The sequence below is a fragment of the Orycteropus afer genome, unplaced genomic scaffold (genome assembly GCF_000298275.1).
Source record: "Orycteropus afer afer isolate SDZICR_OR568_19922 unplaced genomic scaffold, OryAfe1.0 scaffold00041, whole genome shotgun sequence".
NCBI classification, from domain to species: Eukaryota; Metazoa; Chordata; class Mammalia; order Tubulidentata; family Orycteropodidae; genus Orycteropus; species Orycteropus afer.
In genome coordinates, this window is record NW_006921628.1 from 8,850,891 (window position 1) to 8,871,289 (window position 20,399).

General features: G+C 41.3%; 1 protein-coding gene across 1 annotated transcript in view; it reads right to left on the reverse strand.

Annotated features, from left to right (window-relative positions):
* FAM3D (FAM3 metabolism regulating signaling molecule D) overlaps positions 1–20,399 on the reverse strand; it is a 108,416-nt gene that overhangs the window by 8,458 nt on the left and 79,559 nt on the right. The window contains 2 exon segments of the mRNA XM_007937305.1: positions 8,755–8,881; positions 10,045–10,129. Coding sequence (XP_007935496.1) covers positions 8,755–8,881; positions 10,045–10,129 — 212 coding nt within the window.

The window sequence follows — 20,399 nt, forward strand, 5'->3', positions numbered from 1 at the left end:
ATGGGTCTCTCCTCGTCCAGAGCAAAGAAGAATGAAGAAAACCAAAATTCATGGAAACAATTAGTCCTAGCAACTCGTATACCATCCGATCTGCAGCCTATACAACTATGAGACCAGAAGAACTAGATGGTGCCCGAGAACTAGATGGTTCCCGGCTACCACTGTCATCCACTTGGAAGGGATGGATGTAGGAGATCCTGGATAGAGAGCCTGGATAGAGAGGGAGAACAATATGGAAATCATTTGGAGAAAAAAAAAAGGTGGGGACCTGGTTTGCTAGTCTGATAGAGCCTGGTGGAACCACTGAGACTATGGTCCCTAGCTGCCCTTCAGGTCTGGAATTGAACCCACACCTGTGGTTTCCAGCCAAGCAGAAGACAGGCACCTCAAGTAGATACACGCCTTGGAGAGAACAGAACAATCATGGGAGAAAGAAGGGCTGCTTATGCACAGGCAGTCAGTCAGGGGGCAGCAGTGTATGGAGGGCTGGACACTGGGAAGAGGTAACTATGGGGAGGAAGTGGGAGGGGAGCTGTTGCATTGTGGTAAACTGTGTGTGAACTGCTGTATGGAAAGTGAATTTGCTCTGTAAATCTTCACCCAAATCACAATTAAAAAAAAAAAATGTTCATATATGTAATACAGCTAATAGGGGGCAAAGTTATGATAACTTCTTAGCCATAGGCAACCACCCTGAGGGAGTGAGTTGTTGGGCTCATGGTCTTAGACCCATTGTCACAAGGGACATCAAGCCAAATTAGCATAACATGTTACACAAAAACATTGTTCTACATCTTACATTGCTGAGTAGCAACTGGGGTTTTAAAACTTGCAAGTGACCATCTAGATGAAACAATTGGTGTCTCCTCATCCAGAGCAAAGAAGAATGAAGAAAACCAAAGACATATGGAAACACTTAGGGACTAGTGGACCCTGCAAACCCATGAGACCAGAAGAATTAGATGGTGCCCTGGTACCACTGTCAGCCACTTAGAAAAGTATCCATGCCAGGACATCCTGGATAGAGTTAGAGGACAACGTGGAACAAAACTCAAAATCATTAAAGAAGTCCATGTTTACTGGTCTGAGAGCCTTGTGAGACCCCTTGAGACTACAGCTCCTAGTCACCCTTCAGGCCTATAGTTGAACTCATGCCTTTGGTTTCCAGCCAAACAACATTGACATCAACTATATTTACTCCTTGCAATGATCTGTCATAGGAGAACAAAATGGCGGTGTGTACACAGGGATGTAACTGGCAAATTGTGGGGATTGCAGTCAGTGTCATGAAATTGAGAACCCAGAATTAATTAGATCCATTGACCTATGGACAGCTGATCTTTGACAAAGGGTTAAAATCTATTAAATGCAGGAGAGAAAGCCTCTTTAGCAAATAGTGCTGGCAAAACTAGAAAGCTATTTGTAGAAAAAAAGAAACAAGATCCATACCCCACACAAAAACGAACTCAAGAAGGATCAAAGACCTAGATGTAAAACCCAAAGCAACACATTTAATCAAACAAAATAGGGGCAAACCTAGCAGCCCTAATTTATAGGATAGACTACCAAGAATAAGCCAAAATGCACAAGCAACAGAAGTTAAGCTAGTTGACCAGGGACTTTTGTGCATTGAAAGATTTCTCACAAGAGTGAAAAGATAACCTACAGACTGTGAAAATATATTTGGCTATGATATGTCTGACAAGGGATGTAGCTCTAAAATTTATAGAAAATGCCAATACCTCATCATTAAAAAGACAATCCAGTTCAAAAATAGGCAAAGAACATGAACAGACACTTCACTATAGAAGATATACCTGTGGTCAACAAACACATGAAAACATGCTTATGACCATTACCCATTAGAGAGTTGCAAATCAAAACAATGAGATATAGTCTCACCCTAGCCATAATAGCAACATTCAACAAGGCAGAAAAATAAAAAATGCTGACAAGGGTGTGGAGAGATTGGAACCCTCATACAATACAGTGCTGGTGAGAGTATATTTGAACAGGGAAATAGCTCAGAGGGCAGTGTGTATGAACTGGGGAATAGAAAACCAATTTGTTCTGTAAACTTTCACCCAAATCACAAGTTTGTTTTTTTTTTTTAAATCTGAATTCCTCTTCTCTAAAACCCAGTTCCCATATGTGAGAACCATGGAGAAGTTGGTTTTCGGTACATTATGGTTTTTGGTGTATTTTTGGTTATTAGGTACCAGGTCATAAATATCAAGTAAAAGATGGTGTAAGTTTTCTTAGTTATATAGGTATGTTCATTTGCTGTCTCGGCCCAGATTATAAGGGTTTGGAATCTTTACTTCAAGGAAGAACAGTGCTCACTCTGCCAGAGTGGCCTCCAGCCCCACTTCCTATACGAGCCCTACCCTCCTGCTCCCCAACCCTCTATGGACCTTCTAGAGTCCGGCAGCCCCTGCCTTCTTCACCCAGAGGATCAAAGCTGAGAGTCCTCTCATTTTCTCTTCTAACACAGGTCATATTGTACTATTCCTTCTTTTTAAAAACTAATCTGTAATTACTGGAACAGAATAAAGGAGCTCTGGTGCTGATGTGCTTACAGCATTGAGCTGCTAACCAAAAGGTTGGTAGTACAAACCCACCAGCCACTCCATGGAAGATGGAAGAAAGATGTGGCAGTCTGCTTCCCTAAAAATGTATAGCCTTGGAACCCCTATGGGGCAGTTCTACCCTGTACTTTAGGGTTGCTATGAATTGCAATCTATTCGATAGCAGTGGCTTTGAATACAAAAACCAGTTGCAAATGAATAGATTGCATTTTTGTAAACAGAAACATATATAAATCAGGCCAAAATTTACAGATAAAGCAAAAATCCTTCTACCTCAATCCTGAACCTCCCTGGACCTCAGCAGGGACTGAACCTATCCCTTCTCTGCCTTCCCACAGCTTCTCCCCCTCTAAGCCTGTTGTCTTGTCTGATTCTTGCATCAGCCCTCCCTGCCTCCTGATCTATTCCCCTGTAGTCATATTCCTGTGCTTGGCTGGAAAGAACATTCTGAAAGCATAAAGACCAAAAGTCTGTAGAGGCAGCAGACCTGGATTGAAAGAGACGTTAGCATTACTGAGTAGATCTGACCCCTAAACAAGTGGCTTAACACCTCTCTGAGTCTCCATTTCTGCATCTGTAAATTACAATGGTTATGAATGAAAGATGGAATCCTAATCCCTGTACATGTGGATATAACAGGATGTCCTCAGTTACATTCATGAGTTCATACTAGTGTAGGGTATCACGTCTGGGTTATAAAAAGAGCAGATTACCATTTACAATAGCTACCAAGGAGATGAAATACTTGGGAATGAATTATACCAGGGACACTAAAGACCTGTTCAAAGAAAACTACAATACACTACTTCAAGAAACTATAAGAGATCTACTTAAGTGGAAGAACATATCATACTCATGGACAGGAAGACTGAAAATTGTGAAAATGTCAACACTACTCAAAGCAATCTATACCTTCAATGCAATCTTTTAAGGACATAGAAAAACCAGTCACTAAATGGAAAAGAAGGAGCCCTTGGATAAGCAAAGCACTACTGAAGAAAAAGAACAAAGTAGGAGGTCTCACACTCCTAAATCTCACAACCTACTCTACAGCCACAGTACTTAAAATAGCCTGGTATTGATAAAATTACAGACACATAGATGAGTGGAACAGAATTGAGAACCCAGGATCAGATCCATCCACCTCTGGACAAAGGTCCAAAATCCATTCAATGGGGAACAGAAAATCTCTTTAACAAATAGCGCTGGCAAAACTGTATATCCATTTGCAGAAAAATGAAACAACCCTACACAAAAACTAACTCCAGATGGATCACAGACATAAATGTAAAACAAAGTTTATCACAGAAAAAATAGGGGGCATATTTTATGACATTAATAGACTATTAAACGTAAGTGAAAATGTACAAACAGAAGTTAAACTAGATGATTGAGACCTTGTCAAAATCAAATTTTAATGCACATCAAAAGACTTCTCCAAAAGAGTTAAAAGAGAACCTACAGATTGGGGAAAAAATATTCAGCAATGACATATCTGAGAAGGGACTTATCTCTAAAATTTAAGAAAACTCCAACACCTCGACATCAAAAAGACAAAAAATGGGCAAAGGACATGAACAGATACTTCACTATTCACTAAAGAAGATATTCAGGCAGCCAACAAACACATGAAGAAATCAATGTCATTAGCCATTAGAGAGATGAGATACCATCTTGCTCCAGCACTAGTAGCAAAGTTCAACAAGACAGAAAATAACAAATGCTGGTGCAGTTGCAGAGAGATGGTACAACCACTGTGGAAAGCAGTATGGCAATTCCGTCAAAAGTTGGAATTGGAAATACCATTTGACCCAGACATTCCTTTACTAGGTATATATTCTAAAGAAGTGAGAGCCAGGACAAGAACAGACATATGCACACCCATGTTCATCGCAGCACTATTTACAATAGCCAAAAGATGGAAACAACCTAGGTGTCATCAACTGAGGAATGGATAACCACACTATGGTACATACACACAATGGAATAGTATGCAATGCTAAAGAATAATGTAGAATCTGCTAAACACCGCATAACATGGATGAACTTGGAGGACATTATGCTGAGTGAAATAAGTTAATCACAAAAGGACAAATATTGTATTAGTCCGTTATTGTAATATTGTAAAAGTCAAAGAAAGGTTTAGATATGGAAGGAAATTTTCTTTGTTGGTTACCAGGGGTGGGAGGGTAGGGTAGGGAACACTGTTAGACAGATAGAGATAAGTATTGATATGGGTGAAGAGAAGGGCGATGCACCAAATGTGAGTGATCAACATAGTGGCATTGAGGAAGAGGAAGACATAGAGAGTTACATGCGAGGTACAGACAACAAAGATGAACCCTTTTGCACACATAGTACTGTGCTGTCAGTGAAGGCAAACATGGGTATATGGGTAGATAGATGGGACAGCCTGAACTATTAGGTATGTCTATAAAATGGAAAGTGTATCCAAGATCATATATAGGGTTGGCAGACAATGGTCCTATAAGTTTATGTGAATGATCAGAATTCCCAGGTGTATAGTAGAGCTGACAAGGGGCAGGGTTGTGGTCACTTTTTGGTCACAGCCAGCTACCCAGAGGAACCGCGTAGTTGAACCTGTGGGCTAGGGCCCACAGTCGCAGGGGACAGCAAGCTCAATTGGCATAACATACTACAAAAAACATTGTTCCACCTCCTACTTTGGTGAGTAGCGACTGGGATCTTAAAAGCTTGCAAGCAGCCATCTAGATGCAACAACGGGTCTCTCCTCATCCAGAATAAAGAAGAATGAAGAAAACCAGAGACTCACAGAAACAATTAGTCCTAGCGAATGGTACACCATGTGATCTATGTAGGAAATTCTGGATAGAGAGGGAGAACAATGTGGAACAAAACTAAAAATCCTTTGGAAGGAAAAAAAAAGAGGGGGGCACCAGGTTTGCTGGTCCGATGGAGCCTGGTGGAACTACTGAGACTATGGCCCCTAGCTGCCCTTCAGGTGTGGAATTGAACCCACACCTGTGGCTTCCAGCCAAACAAAAGACAGGCATAGGAGTTGAACATTTACCTGAGGTAGATTCCTTGGAGAGAACAATCATGGGAGAATAGAAGGGCTGTTTATGTATAGCGAGACAGCTCAGGGAGCAGGAGTACATGGAGGGTTGGACACAGGAAAGAGGTACTATCAGGAGGAAGTGGGAGGGGAGTTGTTGCATTGCGGTAAATTGTAGCAAAGTCATGAGATAAAGTGTATGTGAACTGCTGTATCAAAAGTGAATTTGCTCTGTAAATTTCCACCTAAGTCACAATTTAAAAAAAAAAAAAGAAGTGAGAACCAGGACAAGAATAACGTTCATTGCAGACTATTTACAACAGCCAAAAGATGGAAACAACCTGGGTGCCCATCAGTTGAGGAACAGATAACCAAACTATGGTACAAACACATAATGGAATACTATGCAATCCTACAATCCTAAAGAATAACACAGAATCTGGGAAATACCTCATAATTTGGATGAACTTGGAGAACATTATGCTGAGTGAATTATGCTGAGTGAAGTTAGTCAATCACAGAAGGACACATATTCTATTAGTTCACCACTGTAAAAAGTCAAAGGAAGGTTTACATATGTAAGGAAACTATTTGTTGGTTACCAGGGACTGGGGCAGAGGGGAGGGAAAATTGCAAGATGGATAAAACAAAAGGAAAGGCACTATACAAAAAGCTTATTAGTACTAAGGAAACACAGTAATACTATGGAAAAGGCACAGAGAGGTGCACAACAGGTACATACAACAAAGAAATATTTTTAAACACACAGTACTGCATTATTAGTAATAACAAAGTCTGCGGGCGAACACATAGAAAGACAGGCTCAATGATCAGGTAGGTCTAGGCAAAAGGAAATATACCCTTGACCACATGTAAGTTTGATAGATGATATTTCTACATATGTATGTGTATGTGCTATAGGAATGTCTATATATATATAATACAGTAAAGGGGGCAAAGTTATAACTTCTTAGCCACAGCCAACCCCCCCGCCCCCTGTGAGGGAGGGAGTTGTTGGGCCCATCGGCTCGGGCACTTGGTCACAGAGGACATCAAGCCACATTGGGGTAACATGGTACACAAAAACATTGTTTTACATCCTACTTTGGTGTGTAGTAACTGGGGTCTTAAAAGCTTGCAAGTAGCCATCTAAAATGCAACAAATGGCCTCTCCTTATCCAGAGCACAGAAGGATGTAAAACATCAAAGATGCATGGAAACAACAATTAGTCCAAGGGGACTAGTGGACCATCCAAACCTCAGCCTACATGACCCTGAGAACAGAACTAGATGGTGCCAGGGTACCACTGTCAAACACTTAGAAAAGAATCAATAGGAGCTTCTATATAGGCAGAGTGGGAAAAAGTATAGAACAAAACTCAAAATCATAATAAAGTCTAGGTTGGCTGGTCTGATAGAGACTGGTGAAACTCCTGAGATTATAGCCCCTAGTCACTGTTGGGACCTGGAATTGAACTCACTCCATGGCTTTTAGCCAAACAATACACAGGCCTATAAAGTAAACATTTCCACCAGGAAGCTATACCCCTTAGAACACTCAAGCATGAGACATCAGAATGGCAGCATTTGGACTGGAAGATAGCTCAGCAGGCAGAAATACATAGGAAAGGAGGACACAGGGAAAAGGTAACCACAGAGAGGAAGTGGGAAGAGAGTTGCTACATTATGGGGATTGCAAGAAATGTCATGAAACAAAATGTACGAACTGCATGTACAATGTATGGAAAATGAATTTGCTCTGTAAAGTTTCACTCAAATCACTAACACCAACACCAGCCCCCCCCCACACACATTTAAACAAAGAGCAGCTTAGATACAGTTGCCCACCCCTGCTGAGGAAAAGAGATGCCATACGGGGATGGCAGGACCAAGCCCCTAATGTGAACTTTCTATAACTGTGAGAAAATAAAATATCTATCTACTTACAATATTTGTCTTATAACAGCACTAGTGATCTAAGGCATGGGGTAAATGGGGTAATTACCTTAGCTGCTACAGCGTGCATATTAAATAATACCCTACATGACCTTCTGAGCCCTGCCTGCGCAAAGGAAACTTTTACAGAGTCAATCTTACCACCAGGCTGGTGGGTCACTCCTAAGCACCCCTGGCTCTACACTCCTCAGTAGTGGTTCTGTGTGTCAGGAGCATTGACCCTCAGCCCCTGTCCTAGGATGTGGACAAAGGTGGAATGTTTTTTTTCATCCCTGGAGACAGCTGGGACAAGCTGGCCAACCCCTCAGGTTTCAGAAGTGGAGAGGGTACAAAGATGGGGGCTACCTTAACAAGGGAAGAAGACACAGCATTTCCTGGCGCTTCTGTTCAACCCCTCCTCCCTCCGAGGGGTACTCCTCAAACTCATTATCGGGGCACCTCACAGGCCTCTCCTGCCCAGGACTCTGGGGTAGTGCCTGTGGGCCCTACACTGTGGACCCTTCCCGATTCCTCCTACACATCCAGAGGCGCTCCCCTGGGCTGTGAGCATCCTCTCCACACTGAGCTTCAAGGGGCCTCAGAGCCCACCTGCTCCAAGCCCCTTCGTCACAATGGGGACCAGAAGCCAGGTGCTCTGCCCCCTGCTCTGGGCTCTCCCTCCCCCCTGACACAGACTCCATTAGAACTACATTCCTTTCTCTTTCTCCATCCCTTTTTTCTCCTTTCCTTCTTTTTCATGCATTTATACATGAGCTACTTCCTTGCAACATGGTCAAGACAGATTTCAACTGGGAGACTGGCCAGTTAGATGAACTTGACCATTCGTGTGAATGACACCTAGAGGTCGCCCCACCCAACCCTGTGTAGAGACTACTTCCTACCAGTGGTGGGTGGGTGTCAGGGGTCCCTGAGTGGTGCAAACAGTTTGTGCTTGACTGCTAACCAACAGTTTGTCTGTTTGAACCCACCCAGAGGCTCCAGGAGAGAAAGACCTGCAGACCGGCTCCCGTAAAGATCACAGGCAAAGCCCCATGGGGCTGTTCTACTCTGAAACACATGGAGGTGCCATGAGTCTCTGTCAGCTCTACAGCATCAGGTTTACAGGTGACTGTCCTCTGCACCCCCAGCTCGCACCTCATCCTTCTCTGTCCTGGGAGATGGCCAGGAACCCACCTGCTCAAAGGGGCTTTTACTCTTGAGATTTTTGGCTCCTATGAAGACCCAGCTGTCTCGGAATCCAAGTTGCTTGGCATAGGAACTCCCCAAGTCAGAAAAGAGCTTCCTGATCTCATCATTCATTCTGCAGGGAACAGAGAAGATAGGGCACAGCGGTGGGTTGAGAGGGAGCCACAGTGGCGGGACAGGAGGACGAGGTGCACAAGGACACGCCCTGCCCTCCACTGTGTTTGGCACCTGTACCTGACTGGAACCAGTAAAATAAGACACTTGGTCACGCTCAGGAAAAACCAGGGCAGAGGTGTCCCAAGCCTTTCCCTCCAAAAGGGGAGTCAGATGGGGCTGGAGAGCTGTTGAAACATTTTGTCTTCTGATAATAAATATTCACATTCATTTGGAAAATCACAAAGAAGTAACTGAAAAATACAGTCTCACTCCTCTTGACATAATCATTGTAAACAACATATTTTCCCCATGTCTATTTTTCCATGCACAGTGGGATCATACCGACTGTTTTGTAAACTTTTTCCCCCCTACTTAGCTGTCAAAGTTTTTTTTTTAAATGTCCTTATTTTCCACATCATCCTTTCTGCTGCACTATACCATAATTTAAGTCCATATGGTATGTATTATAACATCACTTGCTGTCATGTGCCATCCAGTCGGTTTTGACTCAGACTGGCCCCATGTGATAGAGTAGAACTGCCCCTGTAGGGTTTCCTAAGCTGTAATCTTTTTATGGGAAAGGAGCCCTGGAGGTGCAATGGTTACAGCACTCAGCTGCTAACCTCAAGGACAGTGATTTGAATCTACCAGCTGCTCCCATGGGAGAAAGATATGGCAGTCTGCTTCCATAAAGATTTATAGCCTTGGAAACCCTGTGGGGCAGTTGGGGCAGTTCTACTCTGTCTATAGGGTTGGAATTGACTTGATGGCACATCATTTTTATGGAAACAGATTGTCGAGTCTTTGTCCCATGGAGCTGCTGGCTGGGTTTAGACCACTGACATTTTTGTTAGCAGCTGAGCACTTAACCACTGTGCTGCCAGGCTCGAACATACCATAGCATCAGATAATTGCAATATATCATTTATAAACTAGCTAGGTATCACTGGACAAGGAGATTGTTTCTATTTTTCCACTGCTGCAAGCAAGGCTACGGTGAAAACCCTAGAACACCTCTTTGTGCACATGTCTGATTATTCAAGGAGGCTAGACTGTCAGAGGATGGAGCCACAGAAAGCAGCTAAGAGGGTACAGGACCGGAGGCATGAGCTTTCCACTTACTTGGACCCTGGATCATCATAAGAGGCCACCAGCACCAGCGTGTCCTCTGGAATTTCCTTAAGGAATTGCACCAGTTGGTTAGCGTCTGGTAGAGGAAGAAAAACAAGATGCTGGTAATTGAGGGGAAAGGATTGCTGGCCATCCTCTTCTACTTCCATGAACGACAGGAGTGGTCCTGCGGGAGGGCTTGGTGGTGGTGGTGGTGAGTAGAACGGATGGAGTGACATGATCCTCATTCGTGGTGGTCTGGGTGGGTCCCAGACATTAGGATGTGAAGTTGCCCAGGTGGTTCTAATGTGCACCAGAGTTGAAAACTACTGGTCTAGAGGACCCTTATGGGCCTACCCCCCAGAGGACCAGGCTAACCCATCTCTCAGGAAGCTCCGGGCTTTTCGTGCAACCCTTTCTGCCCCCTCCTCACTGCTTAGGGGCTCTCACTGGCTGTGCTGAGTTTGCATGGTACACCCACATGACCTCACATAACTGGGACCTGGAGAGGGAACGTTGTGTGTCATCAAGTGGATTCTGACTCAAGGTGACTCCATATGACAGAGTGGAACTGCCCCATAGGGTATCCTAGGCTGGAATCTTTACGGGAAAGGAGCCCTGGTAGTGCAGTGATTAAGTACTAAGCTGCTAACCTAAAGGCAGGCAATCTGAACCCACAAGTCACTCCTCAGGAGGAAGATGTAACAGTCTGCTTCTGCAAGGATAACAGCCTTAGAAAGCCTACGGGGCAGTTCTCTTGTGCCCTATAGGGTCACTATCAGTTGAAATGGAATTGATAGCAATGGGTTTTAATCTTTACAGGAACAGACTGCCAGGTGTTTCTCATGCAGAGCCCCTCAGCAGATTAAAATCACTGACCTTTCAGTTAGCAACCAAGTTCTTAAACATTGTGCCACCAGGACTCCTCGAGGGAATGTTACCCAACCCTGCTGTCATCATATTGATTCCAAATCTAAGGCTGTAATCTTATTGCAAAAGCAGGCTGCCACATCTTTCTCAGAGTTGGTTTGCACCACTGACCTTCTGGTTAGCTTAACCACTGTGCAACCAGGACTCCATTGAGGGGACATTAGTTTCCTTCAATTTTCCTGCTCACACCAAGCAGCAAGGCTGTGTTTGGTGTTACTGTGTCTTTAACATCTTTCTGCACTTGCTAATTCTCTATTTAACACAGAGCAGATCTTGGGCTCAGTATCTGGGTAAGGCATCAGGGTCCAGCTCACTATGAGGGCACTCATTTGTTTCTGTCATACGCCTCCTCACTTAACAAGTATCCCCTTATCTGACATTTCACATTTATGACAATAGGAAAAAACCTGCTCTGTGACTATTCTGCACATTAATGGTGTATATTTGCCAGTAATGAATGCTAAGGTCTTAGGTCAGAGTAATGCTGGCTGTGACAGTTAGGTTACATTTCAACTTAGCTGGGCCATGATTCTCAGTGGTTTGACAGTTATATAATGATGTTGTCATCCTCCATTTTTGCCTAACACCAATTTTCACAAAACAACTTGGTCTTTGAAACCTAACATGTTGATATGTGATGAGTGGGTGTATTTATTTTTGTGGTAACTTTCCCTGCAAAACAAGAAATAAATGGCTTTCTACTTTCAGTAGTATTTTAGCTTCCTTTTAAAAATATATTTAGGTACAAAATGATTTGGTTTAAAGGAAAATACTAATAATGCAGATGGTACTGAATATGACAGTACTTGTGATGGGGGCTCTGGAATGACTGAAGTGTGGAAAGATTAGGTTAGTGACTAAAGCAGGTTACACCTATAAAATGACTATGATTGACAGCCCTACTCATAGTACTTTTGTAAAGATCCAGTATGACAATGACTCTGGGTAAACAGTAATGCACTCTAGTAGAATTATTATTATTAGCAGGATCAGCTCCGTAACTTATGGGCCCTAGTGAAAAATTTAAGTGCAGGTCCTTTGTTAAAAGCTGTTGAGGTCCATGACCATGAGACCAGAAGAACTAGATAGTGCCCAGCTACTACTGTTGACCGCTCTGAAAGGGATCACAATAGGAGTCTTGGATACAGTGGGGAAAAAATGTGAAAGAAACAAAACTCAAAATCATAAAAAGGACTAGGCTTACTGGTCTGATAGAGACTGGTGGAACTCCTTAGACTATGTAGACTATGGCCCTTAGGCACCCTTCAAGCCTGGAACTAAACTCACCCCCATGGCTCAACTTTCAGCCAAATGATAAGACAGGCCTATGTTATTGTTATGTGCTGTCAAGTGAGACCCGACTCAGCGACCCCTCCTTGGGTTTCCAAGGTGGTAGGTATCACTATGGAAGTAGACTACCCAACCTTCCTTCTGAGGTGTGGCTGGTGGGTTTGAACCACCAGCCTTCTGGTTAGCAGTCAAGTGCCTTAGGCCTATAAGGTAGAAAAATAATACCAGGGAAATGTGTATTCCTTAGAACAATCAACCATACGAGATCAAGGGGCCACATTTGCCCAGGGATAAAGCTTACAAGGCAGGAAGGGATAGAAAAGAAGGACAAATGACAATGGTAAACAGAGAGGAAACTGTTACCCTGTGAAGACTGCAATGAATGTCACAAAACAAAATGTATATGAACTGTTGAATGGAAAACCAATTTGCTCTGTAAAGTTTCACCTAAATCACAATAAAGTAACATCAAAACCGAATTTCAAGACTGTGACAACATGGAGTTTCCTGTGTGACTGCACAGGTCTCCTCCTCCTGAAGCTGTCTCTGATGATTAGTATTCCTGTGCAGATCTCTTGGATGTGCAGGAAAAAATCAGCCACTTCACCAAGGCTGGCCGCTAACAATGTCAGTAACACTCAAACCAAAAGCAAACCCACTGCCATCAAGTTGATTCTGACTCACAGCGACCCCCATAGGATTTCCAAGGCTGTAAATCTTTATGAGAGCAGACAGCCTAATCTTTCTCCTGCAGAGCAGCTAGTGGGTTCAAACCACTAACCTTCTTGTTAGCAGCCAAATGCCTTAACCATACCACCACCCGCGCTCCTTCCTCAGTAACGCAGAGGCCTCCCAACAGTTATCAAAGCAGCTCTTTTATTGTTAGTGTGTTTCCCATTTGCTATGTATATTGTATGTTGTTGTTGTGTGCCAGTAAGCTGATTCCAACTCAAAGTGACCCCATGTGACAGAGCAGAATTTCCTCAAAGGGTTTTCTATGCTGTCATTTTTATGGGAGCAGATTGTCAGGTCTTTCTCCCACAGAGCGGCAAAGTTGATTTGAACTGCCAACCTTCTAGTTAGCAGCTGAGCACTTAACCTTTGGACCATAAGGGCTCCTTCACAGCAGCTCTTTTAAAGAAATAGCCCCTGAGCTTTTAGGGCAAAAAGTTGTTCTTAGGTGCCATCCTAAAGTCTCAGTATTCTGTTTGAGTTTGCAGATATTAAGATCTATCTGACTCTTGTTTGGGATGGATAGTGCATATTAGGAAAAAACAAAATAGACCTTCTGTTTATCATTATCTCAGTTGAAAAAGCCATTTTCCTGGACTTCTGGTAAGGTGGCAGAATAGACAGACAAGCTACACAGACCCTCTTCAACAAAGAAAACACAAACCAACAGACACAGATACAGAAGATACTCCTGGAGCCTGAGCTTCAAAAGGAAAGATACAGAAGTGGATTAAATACCAACTAGTAGAAGAACCTGAATGAAAACTGAATAATGAGACAAACGGAGCTGTGGACTGTCAGCTATTGTGATGGGGCAGCTAGTCTGAATATTACAAGTGGTGTTAGGACCTGGGCAGTAACCTAAAAATAGGCCCTGCTCACCAAGGACTGCATGAACAACTGTACCAGTGACTGATGACTAAAAAGGGTACCAGCAAAAAAAGGAGGCAAACTGAGCTATGGACTTTGGGCTGTCCAGAGGGTGCAGCTATTCTGAGTGTTTACAAGTGGTATGGCCGTTTTGGTTATTTAAAGCAGCAGCATTCCAATTCCAGTGACCTAAGAATAGGCTCTGCTTGCTGAGGACAGCACAGTCAATCACACTGGAGGCTGGTGACTGGAAAGGTGCAATATTCCCCTTGTTACTCTTGTAACCCATACCTTCTTAGTGAATGGAAGTGCAACCATCCCCTGCCTCCACCCACCTTCTGGAGTGGTAGCAATTCCATTCTACTCTGTGTGCTCTGATGGAATCTGGGTGCCCTGCCCCATACCCCCCCATCCCTAGATTTTTGTTTTTAAATTATTTTTTCTTCCTTTTACTTTTTATTCTTTCTTTTACCATTCCTTGGTTCCAGTATTTGGGGGTTTTTTTTTTGGCATTTTTTTCTTTTATTCTAGCTCTTTTCATTTATTTCCACTTCCCCCAAATTTTATCTTTATTTATTTATTTATTTATTTGCTTTCTAAAAGCATTTCCTCTCATTTATCACCTTTCCTTTTTTTTTTTTTTTTGTTTTTCTTTCTTCCTTTGGGGATTGTTTCTGTGTGCTTATGTGGTGTGTGTTTTTTGTCCTCTTGTTTTTATTTATTTATTTTGAGTGTTGTTTTTCTCTGAGTGAGAGACACTAACCATATCCATACAACACAACCATAGCCACATCTCCTTCAGCCCTACTGAGTGAAGGCCACCACTTGCTTCTGCACCAAGTGGCCAATGACAGATGTGACAGCTGATATGAACCTGACACACCCTTACCTGCTCTTCACAAACAGCTAACAGAGATCTGTGCACTCACTCTCATTCTCTAACACACCCACCAGGAGACAGATGGTGAGTACTTAAGTGCTACCAAGTAGTGAATAGAGGAGCACAATACCCTGCTTATTTGGATATATGAAAACAAAACAAAGAAAAAAAAAAAAACACAAACTTGGTGAATCACTCCAACATATAATCACCAATTAAATATAAATACAACAAAGTCACAATGTCTTGGAGACAACACACCATCAGAGTCCATATGAAGAAATAAGATAAAGTAGTAGAAACAAGGGACCAGGACACAGACCTACAAAACATCCTGTAGGAAGAATCAGCATTGGAACTGCCTGATAAAGAATTCAAAAGAAGTATATTTGGGTATCTTCAATGGATTGAAAGACAAATTAGGGAAAACACAGGATAATGACAATTAAAAAAAAAAAAAAAAAACCTGGAACAATTTGAGAAGACAATACAAGAACAAAATGACAAAACAAATGAAAAATTAGAAATAATAAAAAAATCTACAGATAGAAATCCATAAGATTAATACTAAAATTTCAGAAATAGATAACACATTGAATGGGCAAAGGAGAAGAATCAAATCAATGGAAGACAAAATTAGTGATTGAAGACTAATACTTCAATACTACTTTGGTAAGAGAACAGTCAGAACAAACATCAGAACATAATGAAGAAAGCCTAAGGTTCATGTGGGACATCATCAAGAGGAATAACCTATGTGTCATTGGAATTTCAGAACAGGAAGAGACAGTTAAAACAACAGAGAAAATTGTCCAAGATTTGTTGGAAGAGAATTTCCCTGCTATGAGATGAGAATATATCCATTCAAGAAGTCCAACGAGACCCAAACAGGATAGACCCCCAAAAAAGGCATATCATCATCAAACTCACCAAAACAAAAGACAAAGAATGAATCCTGAGAGTGGCATAGGAAAAAGGAAAAAGTATTTGCAAAGGGCAACCAGTAAGGCTAAGCTCTGATTTCTTGGCAAAAACTATACAGGCAAGAAGGCAACAGGATGATATACATATAAACATTTGAAAGAAAAAAATTTCCAACCAAAACTTATAAACCCAGCAAAATTGTCCCTCAAATATCATGGTGAAATTAGGACAATTGCAGATAAAAAAAATTTAAGGAATTTGTTAAAATGAGACCAACTTTATAAGAGATGCTAAAAGGAGTCCTTTGGACAGAGAACAGACAACAGCAAACAACAACCAATGATTAACACACATGATGACAACCCAGAAACCAACCCATCTATGGAAGTATCCAAAGTAAAATAACTGTACAAGACTATAAACAGGGAACCAGAAACATCAGTTGGTAAATGAGGACAACTACAAACCAAAAAGAAAAATAGTGTGGTCACAGAACTTATAAATGGTGAAGAAGTCAGAGCAATGGCAAGATAGAATGGACCATTCTAAACTTGGGAAGAAAATTATAACTCATAGGGTAACCTCAAAGAGAAAAGATAAAGCTTCACATCAAAATAAAAAAAGGATAAGCACAAATATTTAGCAAATACTAAAACAATAGCAATGAAGGAAATGATAACATGATTCAAAAACAAAATGAGCTCACCACAGAAAAGTATATGGAACAAACAAATCAGCAACCCATGAAAAAGACATACAAATATGACATCAACAAATTCATACCTGTCCATAATTGCACTGAATGCAAATGGATTCATGCACGATTCAAGAGATGTAGATTTGCAGACTTGGTAAGAAAACATGACCCATCCATATGCTGTCTACAAGAGGTTCATTTTAGACACAAGGACAAAAATAGACTAAAAAATCAAAGCCTGGAAAAAACATTATCAAGCAAATAGGAATCAAAACAGAACAGGAGTTGCAATATTAACGTCTGATATAATTGACTTTAAGACAAAAATGACTATAAGAGACAAGGAAGGGCATTATATAATGATTAAAGGATCAATTGAACAAGAGGACATAGCCATAATAAATGTCTATACACTCAGTGAAAGAGTCCCAAAATATGTAAATTGGACTTTAACAGAATTGCAAAGACAAATAGGTAACTAACTCTACAGTAGACTGTGGAACTGACAACAACCCTACTCAAACTATTCCAGAATACAGAAAAGGATGGAGTGCTAAATTCATTTTGAGAAGCAAGTATAACCTCAATACCCAAACCAGGAAAAGACATCACTAAAAAGGAAAACTACAGACCAATATCCCACATGAACATAGATGAAAAATCTTCAACAAAATCCTGGCCAACAGAATCCAACAACATATCAAAAAATAAACAAAGTGGAGTTCATTACTAGGTATGCAAGGATGGTTCAACATTAGAAAAACAATCAGTATAACCCATCACATAAGTAAAACAAAGGAAAAGACCCACACAATCATATCAATCAATACAGAAAAGGCATTCCATAATATCAAACATCCATGCCTGATAAAAGACCCTCAGAAAAATAAGAATAGAAGGGACATTCCTCAACGTAATAAGGACATATATACAAATCTAACAACCAACATTATCGTCAATGAAGAAAGACTAAAACCATTCCCCTTGAGAATGGGAACCACACAAGGATGCCCTGTATCACCACTTCTATTCATCATTGCATTGGAAGTCCTAGCCAGGCAATAAGGCAAGAAAGGGATATCAAAGGCATCCAAATTGGTAAGAAATAAGTAAAACTATCCTTATTTGCTAATGATATGATTCTATACATAGAAAACCCAAGAGACACAGCAAAACAAACAAACAAACAAAAACTACTGGAACTAATTTGAGAGATTTAGCATAGTGGCAGGATATAAGATCAACATCCAAAAATCAGTTGAATTCCTCTACACCAGCAAAGAGATTGCTGAAAAGGAAATAAGGAAATAAATACCATTTACAATAGCTATAATACAAAAAATTAAATACCTGGGATTAAATCTTATCAGGGACACAAAAGACATGTAAAAAGAAAACTATAAAACACTACTTCAAGAGACCATAAGAGATCTTCATAAATGGAACATACTATGGTCATGGATAGGAGGAATGAACATTGTGAAAATGTCAATACTACCCAAAGCAATCTATACATTCAATGCAATCCCCATCCAGATCCCATCAACATTCTTTAAGGATATGGAAAAACCAATCACTAATTTTACATGGAAATGAAAGAGACCTTGGGTAAGCAAAGCACTATTGAAGAAGAAGAAGAAAGTAAGAGGTCTCACACTCTCAGATCTCTACCACACAGCCACAGTAGTCAAAACAGCCTGACATTGGTACAATGACAGACACATAGATCAGTGGAGCAGAATTGAGAACCCAGAAATAGATGCATCCATCTATGGGGAGCTGATATGTGACTAAGGGCTGAAACCCATTAAATGGAGAGAGAGCCTCTAACAAATGGTGCTGGCAACACTGGTTAGTTATTTGCAGAAACATGAAACAAGATCCATACCTCACACCATACACAAAAAGTAACTCCAGATGGATCAAAGACTTAAATGTAAAACCTGAAACTATAAAGTTCCTCAAGGAAAAAAATAGGGGCAAACTTAGGGGCCCTAATCTATGGCATAAATAGACTATCAAGCATAACCCAACATCTACAAACAGCAGAAGGTAAACTAGACAGTTGGGACCTTGTAAAAATTAAACACTTATGTGCTTCAAAAGACTTCTCCAAAAGAGTGAAAAGAGAACCTACAGATTGGGAAAAAGTATCTGGCAATGGCATACCCAATAAAAGACTTATCTCTAAAAGTTATAGAAAACCCCAACACCTCAACAACAAAAAGACAAACAATCTAATTAAGAAATGGGCAGAAGACATGAATAGACACTTCACCAAAGAAGATATTCCTTCATCATTAGAGAGATGCAAATCAAAACCACAAAGAAATACCATCTCACCCCTGCACGAATAACAAAGTTCAACAAGACAGAAACTGACAAATGCTGGTGATGATGTGGAGAGATTGGGATTCTTGTACACTGCTGGTGGAACTGTAAAATGATACAACCATTGTGGAGAATGGTATGGTGAGTCCTTAAAAAGTTGGAATTAGAAATACCATTTGATCCAGCAATTTCATTACTAGGTATATATCCTAAAGAAGTGAGAGGCAGGACAAGAAAAGATACATGAACACCCTTATTCTTTCCAGCACTACTCACAATAGCAAAGAGATGGAAACCACCTAAGTGCCCATCAACAAAAGAATGGATAACCAAACTGGTACATATACACAATGGAATAATACACACAGAATTCCAGTAAGATGGCAGAATAGGCAGAAAGACTGCACAGACCCTCTTCAACAAAGAAAAGGGGAACCAATTAACACAGACACAGAGGATAATCCTGGACCCCTGAGCCTTGAAGGGAAGGATATAGAAGTGAACTAAATTCCAACTAGCAGAAGAATTTGCATGAAAATACCAAAAAAGGAGACATACAGAGCTGTGGTCTGGCAGCGATCCTGATGGCACAGACAGCTTGGATATTGCTGAGTGGTGGTAGGACCAAAAATTAACCTAAAAATCAGCCCTGCTAGCCAGGGACTGAATGGAGGACTGCTGTGGTGGCTGTGGAATAAAAAGAGAGGCAGCAAAGAGGATGGCAGGCTGAGCTGTGGACTTTTGTCTGTCTGAAGGGTGCAGCCATTTTGAATGTTTACAAAAGGCTTGACCATTTTGGATATTTAAAGCAACAGTGTTCTCCCAGATTCCAGGGGATTAAGAACAGGCTCCACTTGCCAGTAACCCCAAGGACATTCTGGACCTGGATGACTGGAAAGGTGCAACATTCCCCTTGTTACTCTTACACCCCACACCCTCTTGGTGAACGGAGGTGTGGCCATCCTCCACTCCCACCCACCTTCTGGGCCCACAGGAACTCCATCACAGTTTGTGCACTCTGACAGAGCCTGGGTGCCCTGTCCTGCCCGCCTCCGATTTTTCTTTCTTTCTGTTTGCTTGTTTGTGTGTGTTTTAAAACTACCACTACTATTATTACTTTTATCCTTTTCACTATCATTCTTTATTCTTCCCCTCCCAGGTCCTAGTGTTCAGCTTTTTTTCTTTTCCGTGTTCCTGGTTCCAATTTTTTTTTTTCTTTCTCATGGTTAACCCCATTCCTTGTTTTTTCTTTTTGCATTTTTCCCATTTTTTCTTCATTATTCTCCTTCTCTATACTTTTTCTCTTACTGCCCTATCCCCAGATATTGCAGGTTTTCTACTTTATTTCCCATTTTTTCTTTTATTGGTTACTGTTCCTGTGTGATTACATGGTGTATTTTTTGTCCATGTGCTTTCACTTTTTTGATGGTTATTCAACTGTTCTTTTTGTCTAACAGAGTAGAAGACAGCAACAGTACCCATAAGACAGAACTATACCCACATCTCCTGCAACTTCACTTACTGACTGAGAGCCAGCATTTCTTTCTCCACCAAAGGGCCAACAATAAAAAACCACCAAGAAGAGCCTGACTCACCCTTGGCTGCTCTTCACAGTTAACAGAGATCTAAATACAGTAACACCATGATGTCTCAGGGACAACAGACAATCACAGCTCACACAAAGAAGCAAGATAAAGTGGTAGAAACAAGGGA